Here is a 25,721-nt window from a genome sequence, read left to right on the forward strand (position 1 = left end):
TCTGGTGCCTTCGTTCCCTGAGCGGCCCTGTGCACGTGTGCCCGTCCTGTGTACTCCCCGCCCGGCCTCAGCAGAAGCTGCTGGTGTTTTCTGTGGCCCTGGGCCCTCTGGCTCTGCCCCACTGCGTGCCTGGAGGTCCTCGAGCCCCAGGGCTTCAACTTGGGTTCTCGCTGCCCGAGATTGACCTCTGCCTGTTTCTCGGCTTCAGAGATGCCGCTCGTACCTGCGTGAGCCTCAGGGGCACCCTCAGTCCTCCAGACCTCCTCCCTGCTTTCCTGCTGCAGCCCCCGGCCTCGCCCCTCTCAGTCGCCATCTTAGGAACAGGCGGGCGTGGGCGCTGGGGCTCCGGCTGCTCTGGTACAAGACCTGACGTGAAGGCTGTTTGTATGTTTTCCAGATTGTGCAGAATGGACGTCTCATTGTTTCTACAGAGTGTGGCCACGTCTTCTGTAGCCAGTGCCTCCGTGATTCCCTGAAGAATGCTAACACTTGCCCAACTTGCAGGAAAAAGATGAGCCACAAACGGTACCACCCCATTTATATATGAAGTGCTGAGTGCTGCTCAGGAGAGACAAGTGGACACTCAGCCTGGCTGGGTTCTCTGTGCAGCCTTACAGGGCTTATCTGCCTCCGGTTTTCTTGAGCTCAAAAAGACTATTTCAGAATCAACGTCCAGTATGTAAACTGCTCTCTTGTTTCCGACCCCGTCTTAGATCCTTTTGTTACCTCTAGTTGGAGGCCGTGGGGCTGGAGCCAGGCCCCTCCCAGCCGGTTGACATCTCCTGGGTAGGTGGTTCCAGGGTAGGAGAGAGGGAGTCAGGCACATGGGAAAGAAAGTCATGGTTCTAGCCTCTTTCAGAAGCTGCACGTTTGCCACGTTTCCCCCGTTTGGAGAGTTTGCCCCACCTTCCTCCTGGCGGTGTCGTGGAGCACCAGCCCTGGTCGCAGAGCACGCAGGTCCGCCCAGCTCTCCTGGGCATGCTACCTCGTCCCAGGCGTCTGCCCACCGCAGTGACAAGCCACACACAGTCCATCCAGTCTGAGGATCCCAGATGCAAGCGTGGCCCCAGAAAGACCAACCACTGGACTTTGTTTTCCATCCCCTGTGACTCAGAGGCCACCCATGATTCCGCCTATATCAATGTCAGAAGTTCCTGCAGATCACCAAGGCCTCGGCAGGGCAATCCCTAGTTTTCTAAGAACGAAACGTGCAATAAAGCCCGCTCTCTGCCTCCTTTTCAGCAGCCCAGGAGATGTAGCACTCTCGGTGTCCTTGGGAGGCCTGTGTCGCCCCGTCCTGCTCACCACCTGTTCTCAGGAACTGGGCCCACGCCCGAGCTCACCTGGCACAGGAGTCACAGTGGGGCAGGCACGTGGTCGGGGGTCCTCTTTTCTGATAAAACCATCCTCTGTTTACCATAGGCCCTCTGGTCCTCAGTTCCCACTGCCTAACGTCTACTCAAGCATAGACCCAGGCGGCAGTGGCAGTAATTGTGGCCTTATCAGCTGCCCACGTCCATCCTGTTGCCCAAGTCACAGCCACTTGCGATTCAGAGCTCGGCTCTCCAGACTCAAGCTGGGTACCACCACCCCCGCAACTGACATTCATTTCAGAAGCTGCTCTTCTGGCCATTGGGCCTTGATCCTTTGGGCTTCGATTGCTCCTTAGATTTTGGTGGCAAAGTACTGTGGCCCCCTCCTCCCCAGGGGCCCAGATAACACCCTTCTGCTCAACTCCAGGTGTGAGAACCTCTGGTCCTCAAGGAGGTGGCATGGTGGCCCAGGGGTGGCTCCCGGGGGAGAAGGCCTGCAGAGCCTGCCACCTCCACCTCCACACCCTCCTTCCTCAGAGGGCTTCAAGCCAAACCCACAGCCTTCCGTGTGAAACATCTTCAAGGTGGAAGGGGGCCTCCTCTGGCGTTGCTAGCAATAACCTTCAGTTTTTCCTTTTGGAGGAGCAGGGACTCAGCACAGAATTCACTTTAAACAGGGCCGAAGGAGTGTCCCTCCTCTGTGAAAGGAAAATTTCATGCTTCATTCTGACTTTATAATTGTTTGGCTCACTTCCAGTTAGTTTGATAAAGTACTATTTTCTCCTTACAGTCAAGGCAGGCAGGACATGAGTTCTCATCAGCGTGATGGGCACTGTCTGCCCTTTGAGTAGACACAGTGTCCGCATGAAGTTCCTTCTGGGCTTCATGGAACACTTTTTTTTTTTTTTTTTTTTTAATGTTCTAATACCCAGAGTTCAGGAGCCAGGACAACCATACAGCCAAAATCTCGTATGCTTTATGCTTAAAGACAAATGGTTGATCATCAAAGTTGTGTTCCTTCATACTAAACTGGGGGAAAATGTTTAGTTTCTACTATTCAGAAATTGCAAAATAGGAAAAGTTGATGTGGAAAAATCCCTTTCCCTCCCTCAGTGTACATAGTTCAGATCTTTCTTTGTTCCGTTTATAAACTGTATCCATGTCGGTCAGTCTGTTTTTGACTTCTCTGCTAGTGTTACAGGTGAAAATAAATCATTACCTTGAACCAGGTACCATTTTTGTGTGTTCATTTACTCATCGGGATCCATTTCACTTCTCGCCCTACACCCTTGCCCAAGGTACATGATTCCTGTCTGGCTCCAGCTTTGTGTATCTTGGGGCACACATATGTGAGAAGGTGGCTTGGTCATGTACCAACTTAGAAACCAGCAGGTAAGAGATCACTCTTGCGCAGAGCCACAAGTCCAGGCCCTGGAATCCCTAACCGAGCAGAATTTTAACTTCAGCCCCTAAGAAGTGAAGTTGACTGCGGGCTGTTCACTCCGTCGTGCCAGTGCGAGCTCAGGAGTGGAGCTCTGAGCAGTGTGGACTGAGAGCGCCAACCACCACACACGGTTCGTCTTCCACGTGGGCAAGGGGACCCAGGAGGGTATGGCGTGCCTGTTAGGGCCTTGGGAAAGCTGAAAAGTCGGAATGGGCCTGAGGTCTCCAGAGAGGAAGTGATGGCAGAGCTGGCCTTCGCCTGTGTGCCCTTCTCCATTCCTGTCTGGTGGTCCCGAGATGGAGCAGGCTCTCGTGCTGGAGGCCTGGGGCTCCGGGGCACGTGACTGGTGAACTTCAGAGGCCTGCCTTCTGCAGGAGACCACCACAGACAAAAACTTGTTCGGTCACGTAGTCTAAGTAAAGCGAAGAGGAAGGGCTCCTGAGTGCAGAGCTCAGGCCCAGTGCCCTCCCGGGGTACGGGCCCGCCAAGACCTGGGGCTGTGGCTGACCCCACACTTCCTGGATGGCCACCACAACCCAGAAGTGGTCCTGAAGCCAGTCTCCAGGAGGCCTCCATCCTCGGCAAGGCCAGGGAGGAGAGGAGCATCCTGTGAGAGGATTAGCAGCGGGGCCCCCAAAGCTGGCTACTGAAAGGGTTTGTTCCTTGGTTTCTTATTTTTGAAACTTAGGTTGTGTTTTAACTGCATTTTTCTGTTGTTTGCATGTAGTGTTTGTATATTGTGTAAGCATCCTTGCCAAAGCCTCATTCTGCTAAGACTCTGGGTTCTGTTGAATGCTCTACACTCACAGCCACATCATCTTTGGTGATTTGTTCTAATTCTTGGAACATTCTTTTTCTTGCTGGACTTGTAAGATAATTAGCAGGAAAGGAAGGTTCCTTTTCCAACCATTAGGTAAGAGTTTGTCTTTTATTTCTGTTTTATTTTATCCACAGTGGACGTATGTCCTTATTGATTCTTTTTCTCCTCTACTGGGATATAGGATTTTTCCCCCTTCAGATCAGTTAATATTATGTTTCACGTTGATTTTTTTTCAGTGTATACCAGCTTTGCATTTCTTTGGTAAATGCACTTTGTTCATGATTTATTGACTTACACATATCTTTGTTTTGCCACTATTTGGTTTTGTTGTTCAGTCGCTTAGTCAAGTCCGACTCTTTGTGACCCCATGGATTGCCGCATGCCAGGTCTCCCTGTCCATCACCAACTCTGGGAGCTTGCTCAAACTCATGTCCATTGAGTCAGTGATGCCATCCAACTATCTCATCCTCTGTCATCCCCTTCTCCCGCCTTCAATCTTTCCCAGCATCAGGGTCTTTTCCAGTGAGTCAGTTCTTTGCATCAGGTGGCCAGAGTATCGGAGCTTCAGCTTCAGCATCAGTCCTACCAATGAATATTCAGGACTGATTTCCTTTAGGATTGATCCCTTTGATCTCCTTGCAGTCCAAGGGACTCTCAAGAGTCTTCTCCAACACCACAGTTCAAAAGCATCAATTCTTCGATGCTCAGCCTTCTTCATGGTTCAACTCTCACATCCATACATGACTACTGGAAAAACCATAACTTTGACTCGACGGACCTCTTGTCAGCAAAGTGATGTCTCTGCTTTTTAATAAGCTGTCTAGGTTGGTCATAGATTTTCTTCCAAGGAGCAAGTGTCTTTTTAAGTTTATGGCTGCAGTCACCACCTGTAGTGATTTTGGAGCCCAAGAAAATAAAGTCTTTCACTGTTGCCATTGTTTCCCCATCTATCTGCCATGAAGTGATGGGACTGGATGCCATGATCTTAGTTTTTTGAATGTTGAGTTTTAAACCAGCTTTTTCACTCTCTTTCACTTTCATTAAGAGGCTCTTTAGTTCCTCTTCACTTTCTGCCATAAGGGTGGTGTCATCTGTGTATCTGAGGTTATTGATATTTCTCCCGGCAATCTTGATTCCAGCTTGTGCTTTATCCAGCCTGGCATTTCGCATGATGTACTCTGCATGTAAGTTAAATAAGCAGGATGACAATATACAGTCTTGACATACTCCTTTCCCAATTTGGAAGCAGTCCGCTGTTCCATGTCCAGTTCTAACTGTTGCTTCCGCAGGAGGCAGGTAAGGTGGTCTGGTATTCCCAGCTCTTTAAGAATTTTCCACAACTTGTGATCCACATAGTCAAAAGGCTTTAGTGTAGTCAATGAAGCAGAAAGAAAGTGTAGTCGCTCAGTTGTGTCTGACTCTTTGCAACCCTATGGACTGTGGCCTGCTAGGCTCCGTCCATGGGATTTTCCAGGCAAGAATACTGGAGTGGGTTGCCATTTCTTTCTGCAGGGGATCTTCTGGACCTAGGAATCAAACTCAGGTCTTCCGCATTGTGGGCAGACTCTATTGGCTTCCCTGTGGCTCAGCTGGTAAAGAATCTGCCTGAGACCTGGGTTTGATCCCTGGGTTGGGAAGATCCCCTGGAGAAGAGCATGGCAACCCACTCCAGTATTCTGGCCTAGAGAATTCTATGGACTGTGTAGTCCATGGGGTCACAAAGAGTTGGACACAAATGAGCGACTTTTGCTTCACTTTAGTGAAGCAGGGTAGATGTTTTTCTGGAATTCTCTTTTTCTGTGATCCAAATGTTTGGGTTCAGTTCAGTTGCTCAGTCGTGTCCGACTCTTTGCGACCCCATGAATCGCAGCATGCCAGGCCTCCCTGTCCATCACCAACTCCTGGAGTCCACCCAAACTCATGTCCATTCAGTCGGTGATGCCATCCAACCATCTCATCCTCTGTCGTCCCCTTCTCTTCCTACCCCCAATCCTTCCCAGCATTAGGGTCTTTTCCAATGAGTCAACCCTTCGCATGAGGTGGCCAAAGTATTGGAGTTTCAGCTTCAACATCAGTCCTTCCAATGAACACCCAGGACTGATCTCCTTTAGGATGGACTGGGTGGATCTCCTTGCAGTCCAAGGGACTCTCAAGAGTCTTCTCCAACACCAGAGTTCAAAAGCATCAATACTTCAGCTGTCAGCTTTCTTCATCGTCCAACTCTCACATCCATACATGACCACTGGAAAAACCATAGCCTTGACTAGACGGACCTTTGTTGGCAAAGTAATGTCTCTGCTTTTAAATATGCTGTCTAGGCTGGTCATAACCTTCCTTCCAAGGAGTAAGCGTCTTTTAATTTCATGGCTGCAATCACCATCAGCAGTGATTTTGGAGCCCAAAAAAATAAAGTCTGACACTGTTTCCACTGTTTCCCCACCTATTTCCCATGAAGTGATGGGACCAGATGCCATGATCTTAGTTTTCTGAACGTTGAGCTTTAAGCCAACTTTTTCACTCTCCTCTTTCACCCTCATCAAGAGGCTCTTTAGTTCTTCTTCACTTTCTGCCATAAGGGTGGTGTCATCCGCATATCTGAGGTTATTGATATTTCTCCCGGCAATCTTGATTCCAGCGTGTGCTTCCTCCAGCCCAGCGTTTCTCATGATGTACTCTGCATATAAGTTAAATAAGCAGGGTGACAATATACAGCCTTGACGTACTCCTTTTCCTATTTGGAACCAGTCTGTTGTTCCATGTCCAGTTCTAACTGTTGCTTCCTGACCTGCATACAGGTTTCTCAAGAGGCAGGTCAGGTGGTCTGGTATTCCCATCTCTTTCAGAATTTTCCGCAGTTTATTGTGATCCACACAGTCAAAGGCTTTGGCATAGTCAATAAAGCAGAAATAGATGTTTTTCTGGAACTCTCTTGCTTTTTCGATGATCCAGCGGATGTTGGCAATTTGATCTCTGGTTCCTCTGCCTTTTCTAAAACCAGCTTGAACATCTGGAAGTTCACGGTTCACGTATTGCTGAAGCCTGGCTTGGAGAATTTTAAGCATCACTTTACTAGCGTGTGAGATGAGTGCAGTTGTGTGGTAGTTTGAGCATTCTTTGGCATTGCCTTTCTTTGGGATTAGAAGGAAAACAGCTTTTCCAGTCCTGTGGCCACTGCTGAGTTTTCCGTATTTGCTGGCATATTGAGTGCAGCACTTTCACAGCGTCATCTTTCAGGATGTGAAGTAGCTTGTTTGCCACAGCTAGAGAAAGGGCACACACAGCAACGAGGACACAGTGCAGCCAAAATTAGATTAAAAAATTTTCAAAAGCATATTTGATGGAATTACTTCAAAAGTACAGTTTAGTGAATTACCATATAGTAAATGTTCATGAAACAACCAACTGCAACAAGAAACTATTAATCAACACCTTAGAAGCCCCTTCCTGTCCTTTCTCCCAGTTTTTTTAATGTTGAGTTTCAAGCCAGCGTTTTCACTCTTTCACCCTCATCAATAGACTCTTCAGTTCCTCTTTGCTTTCTGCCATTAGAGTGGTATCATATGCATATCTGAGGTTGTTGATACTTCTCCCAGCAATCTTGATTTCAGATGGTGATTCATCCAGTCTGGCATTGTGCATGATGACTCTGGGTATATGTTAAATAAACAGAGTGACAGTATGCAGCTTTGACATACTCCTTTCCCAATTTTGAACCAGTTCTTTTTTCCATGTTTGGTTCTAACTGTTGCTTTTTGATCTGCTCAGAGGGATATTCATAGCTATAAATTTCTACATTGCAAGATAAAATCAATAATCTAATTGGATGCCTTAAGGAACTAGAAAAAGAACCAGCTAAACCTAAAGCTAGCAGATGGAAAGCAATAGAAGAGAATGAAGCAGAGACATGAAATTGAGAGTAGAAAGTAATAGAGGAAAGAACGGAGACTAAAAGTTGAGCAAGACCCTGCCCACCAGAGCAAGGGCCAGTTGTTCCCACAGCCAGTCCCCCCTTCAGGAAGCGGACAAAGCCCTCTTAGCCTCATCTGTCAGAGGGCAGAGAGAAGAAAGGGGCAGCACAGTCCCCCAGTGGCCAAAACAAAGCCACATTACAGAACGGTAATCAAGATGAAAGTTACGTCCCAGATGAAGGCACAAGATAAAATCCCAGGAAAACAACTAACTGAGGTGGAGACAGGCAATGTTCCAGAAAAAGAATTCAGAATAATGATAGTGAAGATGATCCAGGATCTTGGGAAAACAGTGAAGAAGATGCAAGAAATGTTTAGCCAAGACCTAGAAGAACAAAAGAACAAACAACCCGAGATGAATAATACACTGGAAGGAATCAATAGACTAACTGAAGCAGAAGAACTGGTAAATGACCTGGAGGCCAGAACGGCGGAAATCACTGCCGCAGAACAGAAGATAGAAAAAGAACGAAAAGAAAACGAAGACAGCCCGAGCGAACTCGGGCAACACTGGACACACCAACATTTGCATCAGAGGGGCCCCAGGAGGAGAAGAGAGAGATGCTGAGAAATTATTTGAAGAGATAGTTGCTGAAAACTTCCCAAACATGGGAAAGGAAATAATCAACCAAGTCCAGGAAGCACAGAGTCCCAGGCAAGGTAAACCCAAGCAGGAGCACACCCAACACATAGTGACCAAAAGGGATGGAAGGGAAGAGCCTGAAACCAGGAAGACTCTGCCAGCAAGACGCCTTCCGATTTGATGGAGGAACCCAAAGCTCTCCAGAGAAGCAAAAGGCACCACCAAACCAACTTCACAACAAATGCTAAAGGAACTTTTCTAGGCAGGAAGCACACGAGAGGGAAAAGGCCTACAGAAAATAACCCCAAGACAATTAAAACGGTAACAGGATCATACATATTGATAATTACCTTAAATGCAAAAAGATTAAATGCACCAACCAAAAGACAGACCGGCCGGTGGATGAAAACCTGCGCACGTACGCAGCTCCACTTGTCATCACTGCTTGCCCCCGAACTGTATGCAGCTGTTTCATATTGTTCGGTTAACCTTGTTCCCATTATGGCTTGCAGTTGCAATTATCTTTTATTTTTTGTCTGGCTATTGATTGTGAAAACTGATAACATCTTTACATCTTTTACTATTGTGATTATGTAACTATTACTCACTTAATACCATTGTATCATGATTGGTCAACAGAAAAATAATAGAATTCTGTATCACCGAAACTACCATTTAATAGGTAAACTTGTAACCACTTTTTAAAATCCAAATGGGTATCAGAATTATCTTGCAATTTTAGAAAAATACAGATGCTCGAGTATTGCTTTTTTTTCTCCAGAGCTCCAGATGTTTCTAATGAGCAGTCATGTTTAAAAGCAACTAGACTATATGATGATCTTTGATCTAGTTTCACTTTTTCATATTCAGTGCTCCCATTTAATTTAGTTTATGTTTTCTAATTTCTCCATCTCTTTTTTTTTGATGTTTTTCTCAAGTCTTTATCAAGTGTAGTAGAAAAGCTCTTGTATACATATATAAAAATAGTATGTATAATATATATGTTTTAGAAAACTTACCAACTTTTGCCTAACTAAAAAATTTATGACATTTTCATTCCACTTGTTTGACTTAGTATAAATAGAATGCTAGATTTCTAGTTAAGAAAAATAGATAGGCAACAAAGGTTTTACTATATAATACAGGGAACTATAGTCAATTATCTTGTAATAACCTATAGTATATTTTCTATTATCTGAAAAATAATGTGTGTATATGTACAACTGAATCACCTTTCTGTGCACCTGAAGCGTTGTTAAGTCAACTATACTTTGATAAAATAAATATTAGGCAAAAATAATAATAAAAACAACAAAGTGGAAAAAAAAAACTTCAGCTAGGTTGGTGCAAAAGTAATTGCAGTTTTGCATTGTTGGACTTTGCTGTTTGATATTGGAATACATTCTTAAATATGGTTATATTATACATCATTTTAATGCACATTTGTCACTTTATGTTTTGCTAATGACTTATTACTTTTTTATATTTTATATTTATTTTAGACTAGGAAAATTATATTAGACAAAAAGCAAATTCGAGTGATTTTCTTATTCAAGTTCAAAATGGGCGTAAAGCAGTGGAGACCATTTGTGACATCAACAATGGATTTGGCCCTGGAACTGCTAACAAAACTACAGTGCAGTAGTGTTTCAAGTTTTGGAAAAGAGAAGAGAGCCTTCAAGACAAGGCACGCGATTGTCACCAGCAGAAGTGGACAACGACCTACTGAGAGGATTATGGAAGCTGATCCTCTTAGAACTACATGAGAAGTTGCCAAAGAACTCAACACCAAGCACTGTATGCTGATCGGGCATTTGAAGCAAATTGGAAGGTGAAAAAGCTTGGTAAGTGGGTGCCTCATGAGGTACCAAAAATAAAAAAAAAATCATTGTTTTGAAGTGTTGTCTTCTCTTATTCTACACAATAACAATGAGCCATTTCTTGATTGGATTGTGATATGTGATGAAAAGAAGTGGATTGTATATGACAACCGCCGATGACCAGCTCAGTGGTTGGACCGAGAAGAAGCTCCAAAGCACACTTTCTGAAGCCAATCTTGCACCCAAAAAAGGTCATGATCACTATTTGGTGGTCTGCTGCCCATCTGACCCACTACAGCTTTCTGAATCCTGGCAAAACCATCACATCTGAGAGGTGCAGATGTAATACACCTCAGCAAGTAATGTAATGCAATCTCGGCAAATCGACGAGATGCCCCGAAACCGCACCACCTGCAGCCAGCTGTGACCGGCAGAGCAGGCCCAGCTCTGCTCCATGGCAGTGGCCGGCCACACATCACACAACCAGCGCTTCAGAAATGGGACAGAGTGGGCTGGGCCCGGCTCTTCTCCACGGCAGCGCCTGGCTGCGCATCACACAACCAGTGCTTCAGAAATGGAACCGAGTGGGCTATGAAGTTTTGTCTCATCCACCATATTCACCTGATCTTTTGCCAACCTACTACCACCACTTCAAGCACCTTGACAACTTTCTGCACTGAAAATGCTTTCACAACAAGCAGGAGGCAGAGAATGCTTTCCAAGAGATCTTTGAATCCCAAAGCATGGGTTTTTATGCTACAGGAATAAACAGACAGATTTCTTGATGGCAAAAATATGTTGATTATAATGGTGCCTATTTATAATGATTTAAAATTCACAGTCTGAAACCATAATAACTTTTTCACCAACCTATAGATTGACTTAAGAGCAAGAGACAAGACTCAAACTGCTTAAAACAATGAGAGAGAGGATATTACTGAACTTTACAGTAAAACAGAGGATTACAAGACTAAACATCTTCATGTCAACAAACTGGATAATGTTGATGAGATGGGCAAACTCCTAGAAACACAAAGTTACATGTTCAGTTCAGTTCAGTCACTCAGTCGTCTCTGACTCTTTGCGACCCCATGAATTGCAGCACGCCAGGCCTCCCTGTCCATCACCAACTCCCGGAGTCTACCCAAACCCATGTCCATCGAGTCGGTGACGCCATCCAACCATCTCATCCTCTGTTGTCCCCTTCTCCCGCCCCCAATCCTACCCAGCATTAGGGTCTTTTCCAATGAGTCAACCCTTCGCATGAGGTGGCCAAAGTATTGGAGTTTCAGCTTCAACATCAGACCTTCCAATGAACACCCAGGATTGATCTCTTTTAGGATGGATTGATTGGATCTCCTTGCAGTCCAAGGGACTCTCAAGAGTCTTCTCCAACATCACAGTTCAAAAGCATCAATTCTGCGGCACTCAACTTTCTTCACCGTCCAACTCTCACATCCATACATGACCACTGGAAAAACCATAGCCTTGACTAGACGGACCTTTGTTGGCAAAGTAATGTCTCTGCTTTTAAATATGCTATCTAGGTTGGCCATAACCTTCCTTCCAAGGAGTAAGCGTCTTTTAATTTCATGGCTGCAATCACCATCAGCAGTGATTTTGGAGCCCAAAAAATAAAGTCTGACACTGTTTCCACTGTTTCCCCACCTATTTCCCATGAAGTGATGGGACCAGATGCCATGATCTTAGTTTTCTGAACGTTGAGCTTTAAGCCAACTTTTTCACTCTCCTCTTTCACCCTCATCAAGAGGCTCTTTAGTTCTTCTTCACTTTCTGCCATAAGGGTGGTGTCATCCGCATATCTGAGGTTATTGATATTTCTCCCGGCAATCTTGATTCCAGCGTGTGCTTCCTCCAGCCCAGCGTTTCTCATGATGTACTCTGCATATAAGTTAAATAAGCAGGGTGACAATATACAGCCTTGACGTACTCCTTTTCCTATCTGGAACCAGTCTGTTGTTCCGTGTCCAGTTCTAACTGTTGCTTCCTGACCTGCATACAGGCTTCTCACGAGACAGGTCAGATGGTTTGGTATTCCCATCTCTTTCAGAATTTTCCACAGTTTATTGTGATCCACACAGTCAAAGGCTTTGGCATAGTCAATAAAGCAGAAATAGATGTTTTTCTGGAACTCTCTTGCTTTTTCGATGATCCAGCGGATATTGGCAATTTGATCTCTGGTTCCTCTGCCTTTTCTAAAACCAGCTTGAACATCTGGAAGTTCACGGTTCACGTATTGCTGAAGCCTGGCTTGGAGAATTTTGAGCATTACTTTACTAGCGTGTGAAATGAGTGCAATTGTGCCGTAGTTTGAGCATTCTTTGGCATTGCCTTTCTTTGGGATTGGAATGAAAACTGACCTTTTCCAGTCCTGTGGCCACTGCTGAGTTTTCCAAATTTGCTGGCATATCGAGTGCAGAACTTTCACAGCATCACCAGAGTTTCCTAAATAACACACAATACATACAATTACAGTATGAATTCAGCGAAGTTGTGGGATACAAATTCACAAATCAATTGTATTTCTATACCCTATCAGTTAATAATCTGAAAGGGAAATTAAGTTTCCCATAGCATCAAAAAAGAATAAAATGCTTAATAAATTTAAGCAAGTAGGTATAAAATTTGTACACTGAGACTTACTATAACAACACCACAGCACATTGCTGAAAGAAACACATTTAAATAAATAGACATCCCATGCTGGTGGGTTGGAAGACAGTCTTGTTAAGTTGGCAATATTACCCAAACAATAAATACTATACAGAATCAGTGCAATCCTTACCAACCCAATGGCAGTCTTTATAGAAATCTATGGAATTTTAAGGACTGAGGACAGATAAAATAATCTTGAAATAGAATTTGAAAGACTCACTTGCCAATTTGAAAACATTATAAAAGCACAGGAATCAAAATAATGTGGCGCTCGCTTTGGGACAGATGTAGAGACCAATGCAGTGAGATTGAGAGCCCAGAAATAAATCCTCACTTCAATGGGCAAGTGATTTTCATAAGGGTTCAAGATCATGCAATGGAGGAGAAAGGTCTCTCTGATACAAGGTGCTTGGAAAATTGGATATTCTCATGCATAAGAACTGGAGTAGGAAATGGCCACCCACTCCAGTGTTCTTGCCTGGAAAGTTCCATGAACAGAGGAGCCTGGTGGGCTACAGTCCATGGGATTGCAAAGAGGTGGACATGACTGAAGGACTAAGCATGTACAAAACAATAAAGCTGGGTCTTGAAACCATAAGTAAAAATTAATTTAAAAATGGATCAAATACCTAGATTTAAGAACTAAAACTACAAAAATTCTTACAAAACATAAATGCAAATATTCATGATTTTGGATTTGGCAAAGCTTTCTCATATATAACACCAAAAAGAGGCAACAAAAGGAAAAGTAAATTTGACTTCATTAAAATTTAAAACTTTTGTGCATCAAAGGATACTATTAGGAGATTGAAAAGACAACCCACAGAACAAGAGGAAATATTTGGAATTCATCTATCTGATTGAGGTCAAATAATCAGAATATATAAAGTGTTCCTACAGCTTAATAACAAAAAAATCAGCCTAATTCAAAAATCGGTAAAGGACTAAAATAGATATTTCTCTAAAGACGACATACAAATAACCAATAAGCCCATGAGTTCAACATCATATCATTAGTCATGAGTAAAATGTTCATCAAAACTACAGATACCACTTCACACCCATTAGAATGGCTATTTTCAAAAATACAGAAAACAAGTGTGGTGAGGATGTGCAGAAACTGCAGCCCTTGTACATAGCTGCTGGAAACATGAATGATAAAGCTGATCTAGAAAACAGTTTGCTGGTTCCTGAAAAAGTTACATATAGGATTGCTGTATGATACAAAATTCTCACTCCTAGATTAATACTCAAAAGAATTAAAAACAGGGACTAAGATATTTGTGTATCAGTGTTCATAACAACATTATTCACAGCCAAAAGGTAGAAAGAACCCAAATGTCCATCCACAGATGAATGGATAAACAAAGTGTGGTAAATCCACGCAATGAAATAGTATTCAGCCTGAAGAAAGGATGAAATTCGGATGCACACTTTCAACATGGACTAGTGATAACATCATGCTAAATGAAATAAGCTACACACAAAAGTAAAACTACGATGATTCCACTTCCATGATGTACTTAGAATAGACAAAATCATAGATGCAGAAAGTAGAGTAGAGGTTGACATGGCCTTGGGATAGTCACTGGGCACCATTTATGTCTGAAACGGTGAAACATTCTGGAAAAGGACAATGGTGATGGCTGTACAGCATTGTAAATGTAGGTAATGCCGCAGAGTCACACACTTGAAAAGGGTTCAGTTCAGTCTCTCAGTCATGTCTGATTCTTTGTGACCCATGGACTGCAGCACCTCAGGCTTGCCCGTCCATCACTAACTCCCAGAGCTTGCTCAAAGTCATGTCCACCAAGTCGGTGATGCCATCCAACCATCTCTTCTGTTGTCCTCTTCTCATCCTGCCTCAATCTTTCCCAGCATCAGGGTCTTTTCCAGTGAGTCAGTTCTTTCCATCAGGTGACCAAAGTATTGGAGCTTCAGCTTCAGCACCACTCCTTCCAATGAACATTCAGGACTGATTTCCTTTAGGATGGACTGGTTGGATCTCCTTGCAGTCCAAGGGACTCTCAAGAGTCTTCTTCAACACCACAGTTCAAAAGCATCAATTCTTCAGCACTCAGCTTTCTTTATGGTCCAACTCTCACATCCACACATGAGTACTTGAAAAACCATGGCCTTGACGAGACAGACCTTTGTTGGCAAAGTGATGTCTCTGCTTTTTAGTATGCTGTCTAGGTTGGTCATAGTTTTTCTTCCAAGGAGCAAATGTCTTTTAATTTCATGGCTTCAGTCACCATCTGCAGTGATTTTGGAGCCCCCCAAAATAAAGTCAGCCACTGTTTCCACTGTTTCCCCATCTATTTGCCATGAAGTGATGGGACCAGAAGCCATGATCTTAGTTTTCTGAATGTTGAGTTTTAAGCCAACTTTTTCACTCTCCTCTTTCACTTTCATCAAGAGGCTCTTTAGTTCTTTGCTTTCTGCCATAAGGGTGGTGTCATCTGTGTATCTGAGGTTATTGATATTTTCCCCAGCAATCTTGATTCCAGCTTGTGCTTCATCCAGCCCTCATTTTGTATGATGTGCTCCGCATATAATTTAAATTAAGCAGGGTGACAATATGCAGCCTTGACAATTTGGAACAAATCTGTTCCAAATCCAGTTCTAACTGTTGCTTCTTGACTTGCGTACAGATTTCTCAGAAGACAGGTAAGGTGGTCTGGTATTCCCATCTCTTTAAGAATTTTCTAAAGTTTGTTGTGATTCACACAGTCAAAGGCTTTGGCGTAGTCAATAAAGTAGATGGTTTTCTGGAACTCTCTTGCTGTTTTGATGATCCAATGGATGTTGGCAATTTGATCTCTGGTTCCTCTGCCTTTTCTAAATCCAGCTTGAACATCTGGAAGTTCATGGTTCACAATGGAGGGGAGACACTTCACAGCCTCAGGCGATAAGTGAGAAATAGACCTCCTGGTATTTTAGGACTTGTTACTATGTTAGTCTGCTTACCTGAAAAATATAGTTTGAATGTCCACAATTTTTAAAAAACTTTTTACTTTGTATTGGGGGTATAGCTGACTGGGGGTGACAGAAATGAGATGGTTGGATGGCATCATCGGCTCAAGGGACATGAGTCTGAGCAAACTCTGGGAGATAGTGAAGGACAGGGAAGCCTGGCGTGCTAGAGTCCATGGGATCTCAGAGCGTTGGACATGACTTAGTGACTGAACAACAACATAGCCAATTAATAAATGATAGTTTCAGGTGAACAGCAGAAGGGTCTCAGCCATCCGTGTATCTATCCATTCTCTCCAAACTCCCCCTCATTCAGGCTGGCACATAACATTGAGCAAAGTTTCATGTGCTATATAGTAGGTCCTTGCTGGTTATCTATTTTAATTAGAGCAGTGTGTACACGTCCATCCCAAACTCCCTAACTATCCCTTACCCCCATCCTTCCCCGACCCCTGTAACCATAAGCTTGTTCTCTTGAAGTCAGGTCTGTTTCTGTTTTGTAAGTAAGTTCATAAGGGATATCATATGATATTTCTCCTTCTCTGTCTGATTTACTTCACTCAGTATGACACTCTTGAGATCTATCCACGTTGCTGTAAATGGCATTATTTCATTCTTTTTAATGGCTGAATAATATTCCATTGTATATATGTACCACATCTTCTTTATTCATTCCTCTGAGGATGGACATTTAGGTTGCTTCCATGTCTTGGCTATTGTAAACAGTGCTGCAGTGAACATTGCGTTCATGCATCTATTTGGGCTGTGTTGTTCTCTGGATACATGCCCAGAAGGATATATGACTTCCCTGGTGGGTCAGATGATAAAACGTTCGCCTACTATGAGGGAGACCCAGGTTCAATTCCTGGGTTGGGAAGATCTCCTGGAGAAGGAAATGGCAACCCACTCCGGTATTCTTTTTTTTTTTTTCACTCCAGTATTCTTGCCTGGAAAATCCCATGGACAGAGGAGCCTGGTAGGCTACAGTCTATGGGGTCGCAAAGAGTCGGACACGACTGAGTGACTTCACTTTCATGCCCAGCAGTGGGATTGCAGGGTCATATGGTGGCTCTGTTTTTGTTTTTTTAAGGAACCTCTATACTGTTCTCCATAGTGCCTGCACCAGTGTACATTCCCACCAACAGTTCAGGGGGGCTCCATTTTCTCCACACCCTCTCCAGCATTTATTGTTAGTAGATTTTTTGATGATAGCCATTCTGGCTGGTGTAAGGTGATATCACATTGTAGTTTTGATTTGTGTTTCCCTAATAATTAGTGATGTTGAACATCTTTCCACGTGCTTATTGGCCATCTGTATGTCTGCTTTGGAGAAATGTCTATTTAGGTCTTCTCTTCATTTTTTGAGTGGGTTATTTTGATGCTGTTAATCGTCACGAGCTGTTTGTAAATTTTGGAGACTAATTCCTATTGGTCACATCATTTGGAAATATCTTCTCCCAATATGTATGTCCACAATTGTTTTTTGACTCCATACATGATTGACAGTTTGACTGGCTACACAATTCTACTTAAATGTGTTTCTTCAGAATTTTGAAGGCCCTGCATCACTGTTTCGCATTGAATGTTACTAATTAAGAGGTTTAGTGAGGTTCTTTTTTCCTTTTTTTTTTTTTTTAGATGAGTTGGTTTTCCTTCTGAATGTTTTTAAGTGTTTTTTTTTTTAATCTCTGGTTTACTACAGTTAACCATCTTCCTTGGTGGGCTCTCTCAGTCTGGCCCTTCATGTTGGTGGTATACCGAGGAGCATAGCTGCCTTCTCGTCTGGATGGTCAAGTCTTCATTTCTGGTAAATTACTATTTTCTTACAAAAACACTTGTTTGGGTGCACCTGGTCTTAGCTGCAGCACGTGGGACCTTTAGCTGCGGCCTGCATCCCCTGACCGGGGGTCGAAGCTGGGCGCCTATGTTGGGAGTGCAGAGTCTGAGTCACTGGGCCACCAGACAAGCCCCATATTCTTTCTTTTAAAAGACATTTCCCTCCATTGTTCCCCCTCAAGTTGTTTTCATGTTTTTGGCTGCACTGGGTCTTCACTGCAGGTGTGAGGGCTTTCTCTATTTGCCGTGCAAACTCTACTGAGCGTGCAGGCTTCGTAATTGGAGCCGGGGGTGGGGGGGGTGAGGTGCTCAGTTGCCTGCAGCATGTAGGATCTAGTTCCCTGACCAAAGATTGAACCATGTTCCCTGCACTGGAAAGTGGGTCCTTAACCACTGGACCACAAGAGAAGTCCTCCCCTAGAATTCTTAGGGGAAAGCTGTTAGACTCCTGAAGTGAGATTTTAAGTCATTTCTAATTTTCTGTGTCTTTTTGTTCTGCTTCCTGTATAATTTCCTTCTAATTTTCTTTTTGTTGTACTTCCTGAATAATTTCCTTAACTTTATCTTGTAGCCCTTCTATTGAATTTCTTTTACAATTTTGGTTATAATTTTAATTTTTAAGACTCTTTTCTTAAACGTCTCTGAGGCTATTAGCAGTTTTTGAAAAAAATTTTTGATTCTCTCCATTAACAGTGTCTTTGCCTGCCCACCCTGCCCACACATTTTTTCATATTCACACTTGAGCCATTTCTTAAATGACTGGTGATCCTTCACTGTTCCTTCATGTTTACAAGCAATGTGATTAAAAGCTGATTAGAAGCTCCATCTGGGCAGAGCTTATGACTTGTGGGCTTCAATTCTGGGTGATCCTCAAGAGCGGCCCGCTTCTTTGGGATCTCCCAACGTTAACATGCCCATGGCTGCTCTCACATTCTGTGGTCTCTGCAGTGCATTTCCTGTGCTCTGCCTGTGGGTGGGAGCTCACTGCCCTTAGTTCTACTTGGGGCAAGGAAATGGCTTGAGCAGGGGTGCTCAGCTGCTCTTTCTGCAGACTTAATAAAGCCACAAATTAGAAAAGGCTTTCAAGGTAATGATTCATTATTGTGTAATGCTCCCTGATTATGAATTGTGAGACAATGAGCCCACCTAACTTTTCTTACAAAATCGTCTTGTGCTATTAGCACATATTCATATCTTCATTAATAGTACACATGAAAGTAATAAAACTTGACTTTTACAAAAATATCCAACATATGCCGCCTTTTCCTGCAAGTGTTTCTAAGAGATTTCCAAATCAGGAGGGTGCTTTGAGTGGCCTTCTCCATGCCTAAAGCCTCTCCAAGGTCACTGTGACGCCTCCCTGTGACCACTTGTGCTCCTGCCAGACCAAGCTGCTTCTACTTTTAAGCGTATACAAAGACTCTCCTGACTCGATGTCCTGCATTCTCCCTTGTGACGGTTATTTTAGGTCAGCATGAATGGGTCCTAGGGTGCCCAGATATTTGGTTAAACATAATTCTGGAGGTGTCTGTTGAGAGTTTTGGGATTAGATTAACATCTGCATTGGTCAACTGAGTCAAGCAGATTGCCCTCCTCAATGTGGGTGGGCCTCATCCCATCAGTTGAAGGCCTGTGTAGAAGAAAAAGACAACTCCTGTTGTCTGAGTGCCTCTGAGCTGGATCATTTGTTTTTTTCCTACCTTTTGGACTCAAACTGAAACATCAGCTCTTCCTGGGTCTCGCGCCCGGCTGGCTTTCAGACTAGAATACCTCCATCGGCCCTCCTCGTCCTCAGGCTTTTGGACTTGGACTGCACCATTGGCTCTCCAGTTTGCTGACTGAAGGTCTCAGGACTTGTCAGCCTCCATCATTTTATGAGCCAATTCCTTACAATAAATCTTATCTGTTTCCTATTGGTTCTGTTTCTCTAGAGAACACTGACTAATATATCTCTCAAAAGGTGAAAACTGATTCTTAAGAAAGAAATCTTAGATATTACAATGGTTTGTGGCCCTCCCAAAGTTCAATTCTATCAGACAAAATTTTATTCCTTAGTATTTTCTCCTTAATGTCTTAATTTTTCCTTAGGGGTAGATAATGGAAAATGAAAGCTTTATGCTTCTTGTTTGTAAATTCTGTTTGCCAGCAGCACCCTCTCCATCTGCTGGGTGCCCTTCAGGAGTGTCCTAGCCTCCAATCTTCCTCCCCTGACATCCATTCTCAACATAACAGCCAGAGTTTTCTCAGAAACATGCATCCTACATGACAGTCCTTGCTCAGAACCCTCCATGACTCTCAGCTCCATTTAGAATAAAACCTGACCTTGATTTTGTTAGGTCCCAGGGAATGCTGGGCTTTCCCCTGCTTCAGTCTTGAATGGCTGAAAGGCCTTTGCTCTGATAGTTACCAGCTCTGGTCCAGCTCTCCTCCTCAGAGGGGGTTCTGTCCCCAGGCACCAGAGAACTCGATTGTATCATCCTGTGCTCTGCTGAAACCAAGTCGTACCTGAGCCACACCTGAGTTGGAACCTGGGCCTTGCCTCTGATTATCTGGGTGACTTTGGGCAAACCCCCGCACCATCTGTGAACTTCTGTTTCTCATCCACAATGGAGGGCTAATGGTGCCTATCTGGAGAATGGTTGTACGGATTGCATGAGAGCATGCAGCAGCAGGGTAGCCGGTGCAAAATTGCTCGACAAATGGTCATTATTATGTCACTCATTCATCCAGCAAATACTGGATTGATGTGTGTCCAGTCCCTGCCTGGCAGGAGCTAAGGTTCAGAGGTGCAGGAGGCAGACATTCCTACGCCAAAGACTAGACTTCTCTGGGGATACTGGTGAACACCAAGAATCCCAGTCCAGTGCCATGTGCTCTGACGAGCAAAAGCACAGGGCCTGTGGGAGTGGGGAGTCTGACCCAGACTTGTGGGGAGAGTGAAAGTCGCTAGATCATGTCCAATTCTTTGTGACCCCATGGACTATACAGTCCACGGAATTCTCCAGGCCAGAGTACTGGAGTGGGTAGCCTTTACCTTCTCCAGGGGATCTTCCCAACCCAGGGATGGAACCCAGATCTCCTGCATGGCAGGCGGATTCTAAATACTGGAGTGGGTAGCCTATCCCTTCTCCAGGGGATCTTCCCGACCCAGGAATCGAACGGGGGTCTCCTGCATTGCAGGCGGATTCTTTACCAACTGAGCTATCAGGGAAGCTGTGGGGAGGGGGGCAGCCCAAAACATTGCCCACCCAGTGGAGTGCTAAGACAAGCACCCCCACCCACCCTGTCAAACTCTACCTTCAGCAGCAGGGTCATTCAAGACCCTCCAGGAGGAGTGAGGGGTCTTCTTCTGTCTACATAATTGATCATATTAGCTCATTCTGGTTGTGGCACTAAGAATAGGTCAGAGGATTAAAAGGCCGCGGCTGCAGGTGAGGTGAAGGTGAGGCGGTGAGTCCTGGCAGGCCCAGAGATGAAGGCGGTGGGGCCCAGGATGAAATGCAAATGAAGGCCCTCTACCATACATCCTAGCGCCAAACTCCTCTGCATCTCGGCCCTGTAACCAGCCATGGAACCAAGTAAGGTAAAACCCGTCTCTGTGTCTCGGTGTTTGTGAAGGGTGGAGCCCTCCTGAACGCCCGGCCCCACGAGGGCCCCCTGTGGTCAGAGCCTGAGGGCAGACTTGTACCTGGGGCTTGCCGATGACGGACAAGCGGCCCAGGAAGGAGGGTCCCGGCGGAGCGGCCCCACTGCAGGGCCGGGGAGGGCCTGACAGGGTTCGTGGCTTGTGCGGCGGGTGCATGCGAGGTCATGAGGAACGGCTGGACCGCCCTGGGACAGCGCAGGGTCGCAAGGTACCGGGAGCCGGGGCGGTGGCTGCAAAGCGCCAGCAGGAAGAAGGCGAGGTGGGAAGTGCGCCTCCAGGCCAGCGGTTCTAAGCGAGCGGCTAGGTCTGAAGGCTCGCGGCGGCCCCATCGCCCGGGGCGGGCGGCCCCTGACCAGCCGGCAGCCAGGCCCAGCGCTCTCCGTCCGGAAATGCGGCCCAGCCCCCGAGGCGGGTCCTTCGAGTCCCACTGAGTCACCTGGACTCAGGCGAGAGCCCCGGCCCAAGGTCACAGAGCCAGCCGGCGGAGGAGGTGGATTCGAACTCGGAGCCGGGCCAAGGTCACAGAGCCGTTCCCGGCGGGTCAGAACAGGGGCTCGCCTGCCCGACGCCATCCCGGGGGCCGAACCGTACTGCGGACCCGCGGCGGGGGCGGGGGGCGCGGGGGCGTCTGGGAGCCTGTCAAAGAGGCGGAACTCTCCTCACCGCCAGCTCGTAGTTCGCTCACCCGGCCCCGCGGTGGGCCGGGCCCTGCCGCTCGACTACAAGTCCCAGAAAGCCGCGCGGCGCGGGCGGGCAGGGGAGGGCCGCGCGGCGCGGGCCTGGGGTGACGTCACCTCCGCATCTCGCTTCCCTTGCCGCAGCCCCTCGTGGCGTCCGGGCGCTTGAGCGCGCGCGTCCTGACGGGAATAGTAGTCCCCACACCCGGAGGCCCGAGCGGCGGGCTCGGGCGCGCGGACTCCAGCTCCCGGCGTGCCCCACGTGCCGGAGGCGTGTTAACGGCGGGCGGGGAGGGCGCGGCCGGAGGGGGAGAGGCGCTCGAGAGGGCGGAGTGAGGCGGGAGGGGCGTTGGGGGGGGGAGGAGGGCGCCCACACCCCTCCCCCTCCCCGCCGCTCCTTCCCCCTCCCCCGACGTAAACTGGGATCCCTTTCCCCTTGTGTCCGCCATATTGGACTCTAACTCTGGTCAGCGGCGGCGCCGGGCCCGGTGGACTCGCCGTCGCTCCCCCCCAGCCGCCGCCCCGCAGCTGCCGCCCGTCCGCTCGCCCGGAGGCGACCCCGCGCAGCGCCCTGCCCCCCCCGCCCCCCGCCCGCGGCCGGCCAGAGCGTGTCCCGCTGCCGCCTCAGCCTCCCCGCCTTCCCCGCCCTCCGCCGCCGCCCGCGGCCCCGCGCCCACTCCGCGCCCTCCCCGCCCGCCCGCCATGAGTCCGGCCGACGCCAAGCGCGGGGCCAAGCGCCGGAAGAACAAGCGGGGCGGCGGCGGCGGCGGCGGCTCGGGCGGGGGCAACGGCGGCGCGGGCGGCGGCAAGGCCGGCCCGGCGGCGGCGCTGCGCGGCTCCCAGGCCGCGGGCCTGGCGGCCCCGGGCGGCGCGGCGGCGGCGGCAGCGGCCAACGGGCCCCTCGGCGCGGGCGCGGGCGGCGCCGCCCCCGGAGGCTACTTTGAGGTAAGCGGCGGGGGCGCGGGGGCGGGGGCGGTAACGGTGCGGGGCCGGGAGCCGGGGCGGCTCGCGCCCTGACAGCCTCCCGCGGGGCCGGCGCGGGGGACCGTGGCCCGGGGCTGTGGGAGGCGCCCCGCGCCCGGGGCCGGGCCGCCGCCGCCGCCAGGTGCCGCATCTCCCGGGAGCGCGCGGCGCCCACCTGCGCGGCGCTGTCACGGGCCGGGCGGGGGCCGCCTCGGCCCGCACCGGGCCCGTCCTTGAGGTTTACTCGGGTGCGATTGAGAGGCACTGGGCGTCAGGTGGACGCGAGCGGGGCTCGCCGCGCGTGCCCACCTCCTTCCTCCGCGCCCGGCGGACGATCATCGCCGAGCGCCTCCTCCAAGTTTTCTTGTGCTCCTCCGAAACGGTCATTTGAAAAAAGAGACCTGGCGGCCCTCGCAAGTGGCGGCCCTGGCGCTTCACCCCCTGCTTTGGAAAGTGTGTATAGAGGTAATGAGTGGTCTGGTTACTCAGGTATATATTTGAATCATTTTTTTTTTTTTCTTTCTTGTTCTGTCTTTGAAGGCAGCTAGCACACATCGCCGCTGCTAGCTGTGGATGGCTGCCCCTTTTATTCCGCTCTTGGTCACAACACTTTGCAAGACCCAGTACTGGTACGCGGGTATGCAGTTGGCGGTCATTTCCACTGGTTCAGTCGTCTGCTGAAAGATAATGGATTTTTTTTTTTTTTTTCAGGAGTTTGTGTTGTTAAGACAGTTTTAAGTTGCTTTGACGACATTTGCAGCAGTGAAAACAACCGAAAGCCTCATAAGGAGTATTTATTTGTGTGCCGGTTTCTGAGACAGAAATTGTTTTATGCGGGATTGTAAATGTTGTGTTGAAACGATAGGTAGTGAGAACAGATAAGAAATCATTGCATATAGCATGGCTCTCTGATGCTGATATTATTATCTGAATACACAGTAATGTGTGTGGGCTTTCAGTTGAGTTCATTTGCTCAGTCGTGTCCGACTCTTTGCGACCCCATGAACTGCAGCACGCCAGGCTTCCCTGTCCATCACCAACTCCCGGAGTCTACCCAAACCCATGTCCATCGAGTCAGTGATTCCATCCTACCATCTCTTCCTCTGTCGTCCCCTAGTTGTAGCTTATAGGGGTTTGAGTGTTCTCTGCAATTGTTGGAACTTTCTTTATATTGTCAGCATTGTTTTGGGCCACAGCCCTGCATTTCACAGTCTCCAGAGCTTGCCGTTTTCCAGTACACTGGAGAGCGAAACTGGTGTCCTTCTTGGGATACAGGGTGAGGTTTATGCATTTGCATGGATGGAGTGCAAATTAAGGGCCATGTTTGCTGCTTCTGGGGAGGGGAGGCAGGGAGGTCTGCTTGAGCAAATTCTTTACAAAAATGTTGATAATATTGGCTGCAGCTGGATGTAAAATACACCATTTTTATTGATTTAGTAAAAACAAATTGGTGGCATGATAAAAATTCTTACAGTAGCCTTTCATACCATTATTCTTGGTTTTAATAATTCTCACTTACTTTACATTATTTAGCTAAAATAACCTTTCAGTTATTATTTGAATGACTCTTTTCAAACTTGGATAACTGTCTGCCTAGTATTATCTTGACAGGACCGTTTTTTTTTTCTGTTAAATTTACGAATTCAGAGTTTTGACCGTGACCCACTATAGGAACTAAATACCTTGAGACCTGTAGTGCTCTGCACACCCTGCACTCACACACATACACGCTCTCACATGGCAGGCTTTACAGAACGGCACTCTGATACTTTCTGGCATCTTTTTCGCTCATTTTCATTAACAATAATGGTGGTTGTAATACACAGATTATTTTCTTATGTACTGTTGAGTTGTGACCTACTCCTTGAAAATAGTCTCTCTTACTATACTTTGAAGTTTTAAAGCTGTGTCTTTAGTTTTAAAATTACTTTACAAGTGTTTTAATAATAATGCATCAAAGATACTGTTTATGGTAACAGGTGACACCAATCATAAAAATTCTTCGTGTAATTCTGAAATCTCTGCATTGTTTCCCCTCAGATGGTGAGCTTTTTGGGACACCTTATCTGGGGCAGAACAGGCACCCCAAACGGTGTTGGTCAACGAGTAACGGTAAATGGGTGCTGGCCCTGCATTTCCCAGGAAGGCTTATGGTTCTTGGGGCGCCTGGTTCCCGTCTCACGTGGGTTCACCAGGGCAGAAGGTGCCGAAGACAAGTGCGAGTGAGAGGGCTGTCTGGGTTCCCAGGGGGGTCTTAGTGCCACTGCCCAGTGTGCTGGGCATGGCACTGAGCGTGGACCCAGGACCGCCTTCATCGGAGGTGGCTTTGAGGCAAAGAGAGCGTGTCCACCTGTACTTGGCTTCTGCAGGGAAATGAGGACTGTGGGATAAGTAGGAAAACATAACTTGGCTTCTAGAGTCTTCAGCCCATAACTTCTTGGCCTTTTGACTAAGATGGGTGTAGAATCTTCGGCCCACACACAGCTCTGTACACAAAATACACAGGGCCCGGGGACACAGACTTGCTGGGCCCTCTGCCCTAAGGCACAGCCTCACGCGGCCCTGCTGTGTAGGCTCCCGGCTCCTCTCCTCGGGTTGTTGGGAGAATTCAACAGCTGGAAGCTGCAAAGTGCTTACCCAGTGCTTGGGCACGCGGGGCTGTGTGTGAACCTGACCCTTGTCGTCAGGAAGCTGGCCTGGCTGGCTTTACAGGGACCCTGCTGCAGGATGCTATCGATGAAGCTCTCTCACTTGTGAAGCGATCATGTAAAAACGATGACATGCATCTTGGACCAGTCCTGTTCTAACAGCCAAGTGTGCTGGTCTGCTCTGATGTGACGATCAAGAGTTAGCCCTGCGTGAAAAGTTGGCAGGTGAAGGATACCATGAAAATATCTTGCTTTTTTGCATCTGTATTTTAAAATTTAATTTCCATAATATTCATGATGCATTAAGTGAAGAGAGAAGCTTACAAAATAAAAAAACAGTGTGTGTGGGAA

At 47.0% G+C, this 25,721-nt stretch overlaps 2 protein-coding genes across 41 annotated transcripts in view; both read left to right on the plus strand.

The window, feature by feature from the left end:
* RNF4 (ring finger protein 4) overlaps positions 1–2,543 on the plus strand; it is a 34,788-nt gene extending 32,245 nt beyond the window's left edge. For all 23 annotated transcript variants that reach the window (XM_081579716.1, XM_081579706.1, XM_081579661.1 and 20 more), the window contains one exon: positions 398–2,543. In XM_081579716.1, the coding sequence (XP_081435842.1) occupies positions 398–547 (150 nt within the window). In that variant the 3' untranslated portion in view covers positions 548–2,543. The remainder of the gene's footprint in view (positions 1–397) is intronic.
* A 17,654-nt stretch (positions 2,544–20,197) lies between these two features.
* The window catches only part of FAM193A (family with sequence similarity 193 member A), a 150,187-nt gene continuing 144,663 nt past the window's right edge, over positions 20,198–25,721 (plus strand). For 2 of the 18 annotated variants that reach the window (XM_081579256.1, XM_081579268.1), the window contains exon 1: positions 20,198–21,019. In XM_081579256.1, the coding sequence (XP_081435382.1) occupies positions 21,005–21,019 (15 nt within the window). In that variant the 5' untranslated portion in view covers positions 20,198–21,004. Of the gene's footprint in view, positions 21,020–21,101; positions 21,291–21,392; positions 21,623–22,321; positions 22,705–22,820; positions 23,188–25,721 lie in introns of those variants that run through there. The other 16 variants (XM_081579246.1, XM_081579253.1, XM_081579307.1 and 13 more) reach the window with 14 other exon arrangements.

Source organism: Giraffa tippelskirchi, chromosome 1 (genome assembly GCF_054371585.1).
Source record: "Giraffa tippelskirchi isolate mGirTip1 chromosome 1, T2T-mGirTip1v1.2.pri, whole genome shotgun sequence".
Taxonomy (NCBI): domain Eukaryota; kingdom Metazoa; phylum Chordata; class Mammalia; order Artiodactyla; family Giraffidae; genus Giraffa; species Giraffa tippelskirchi.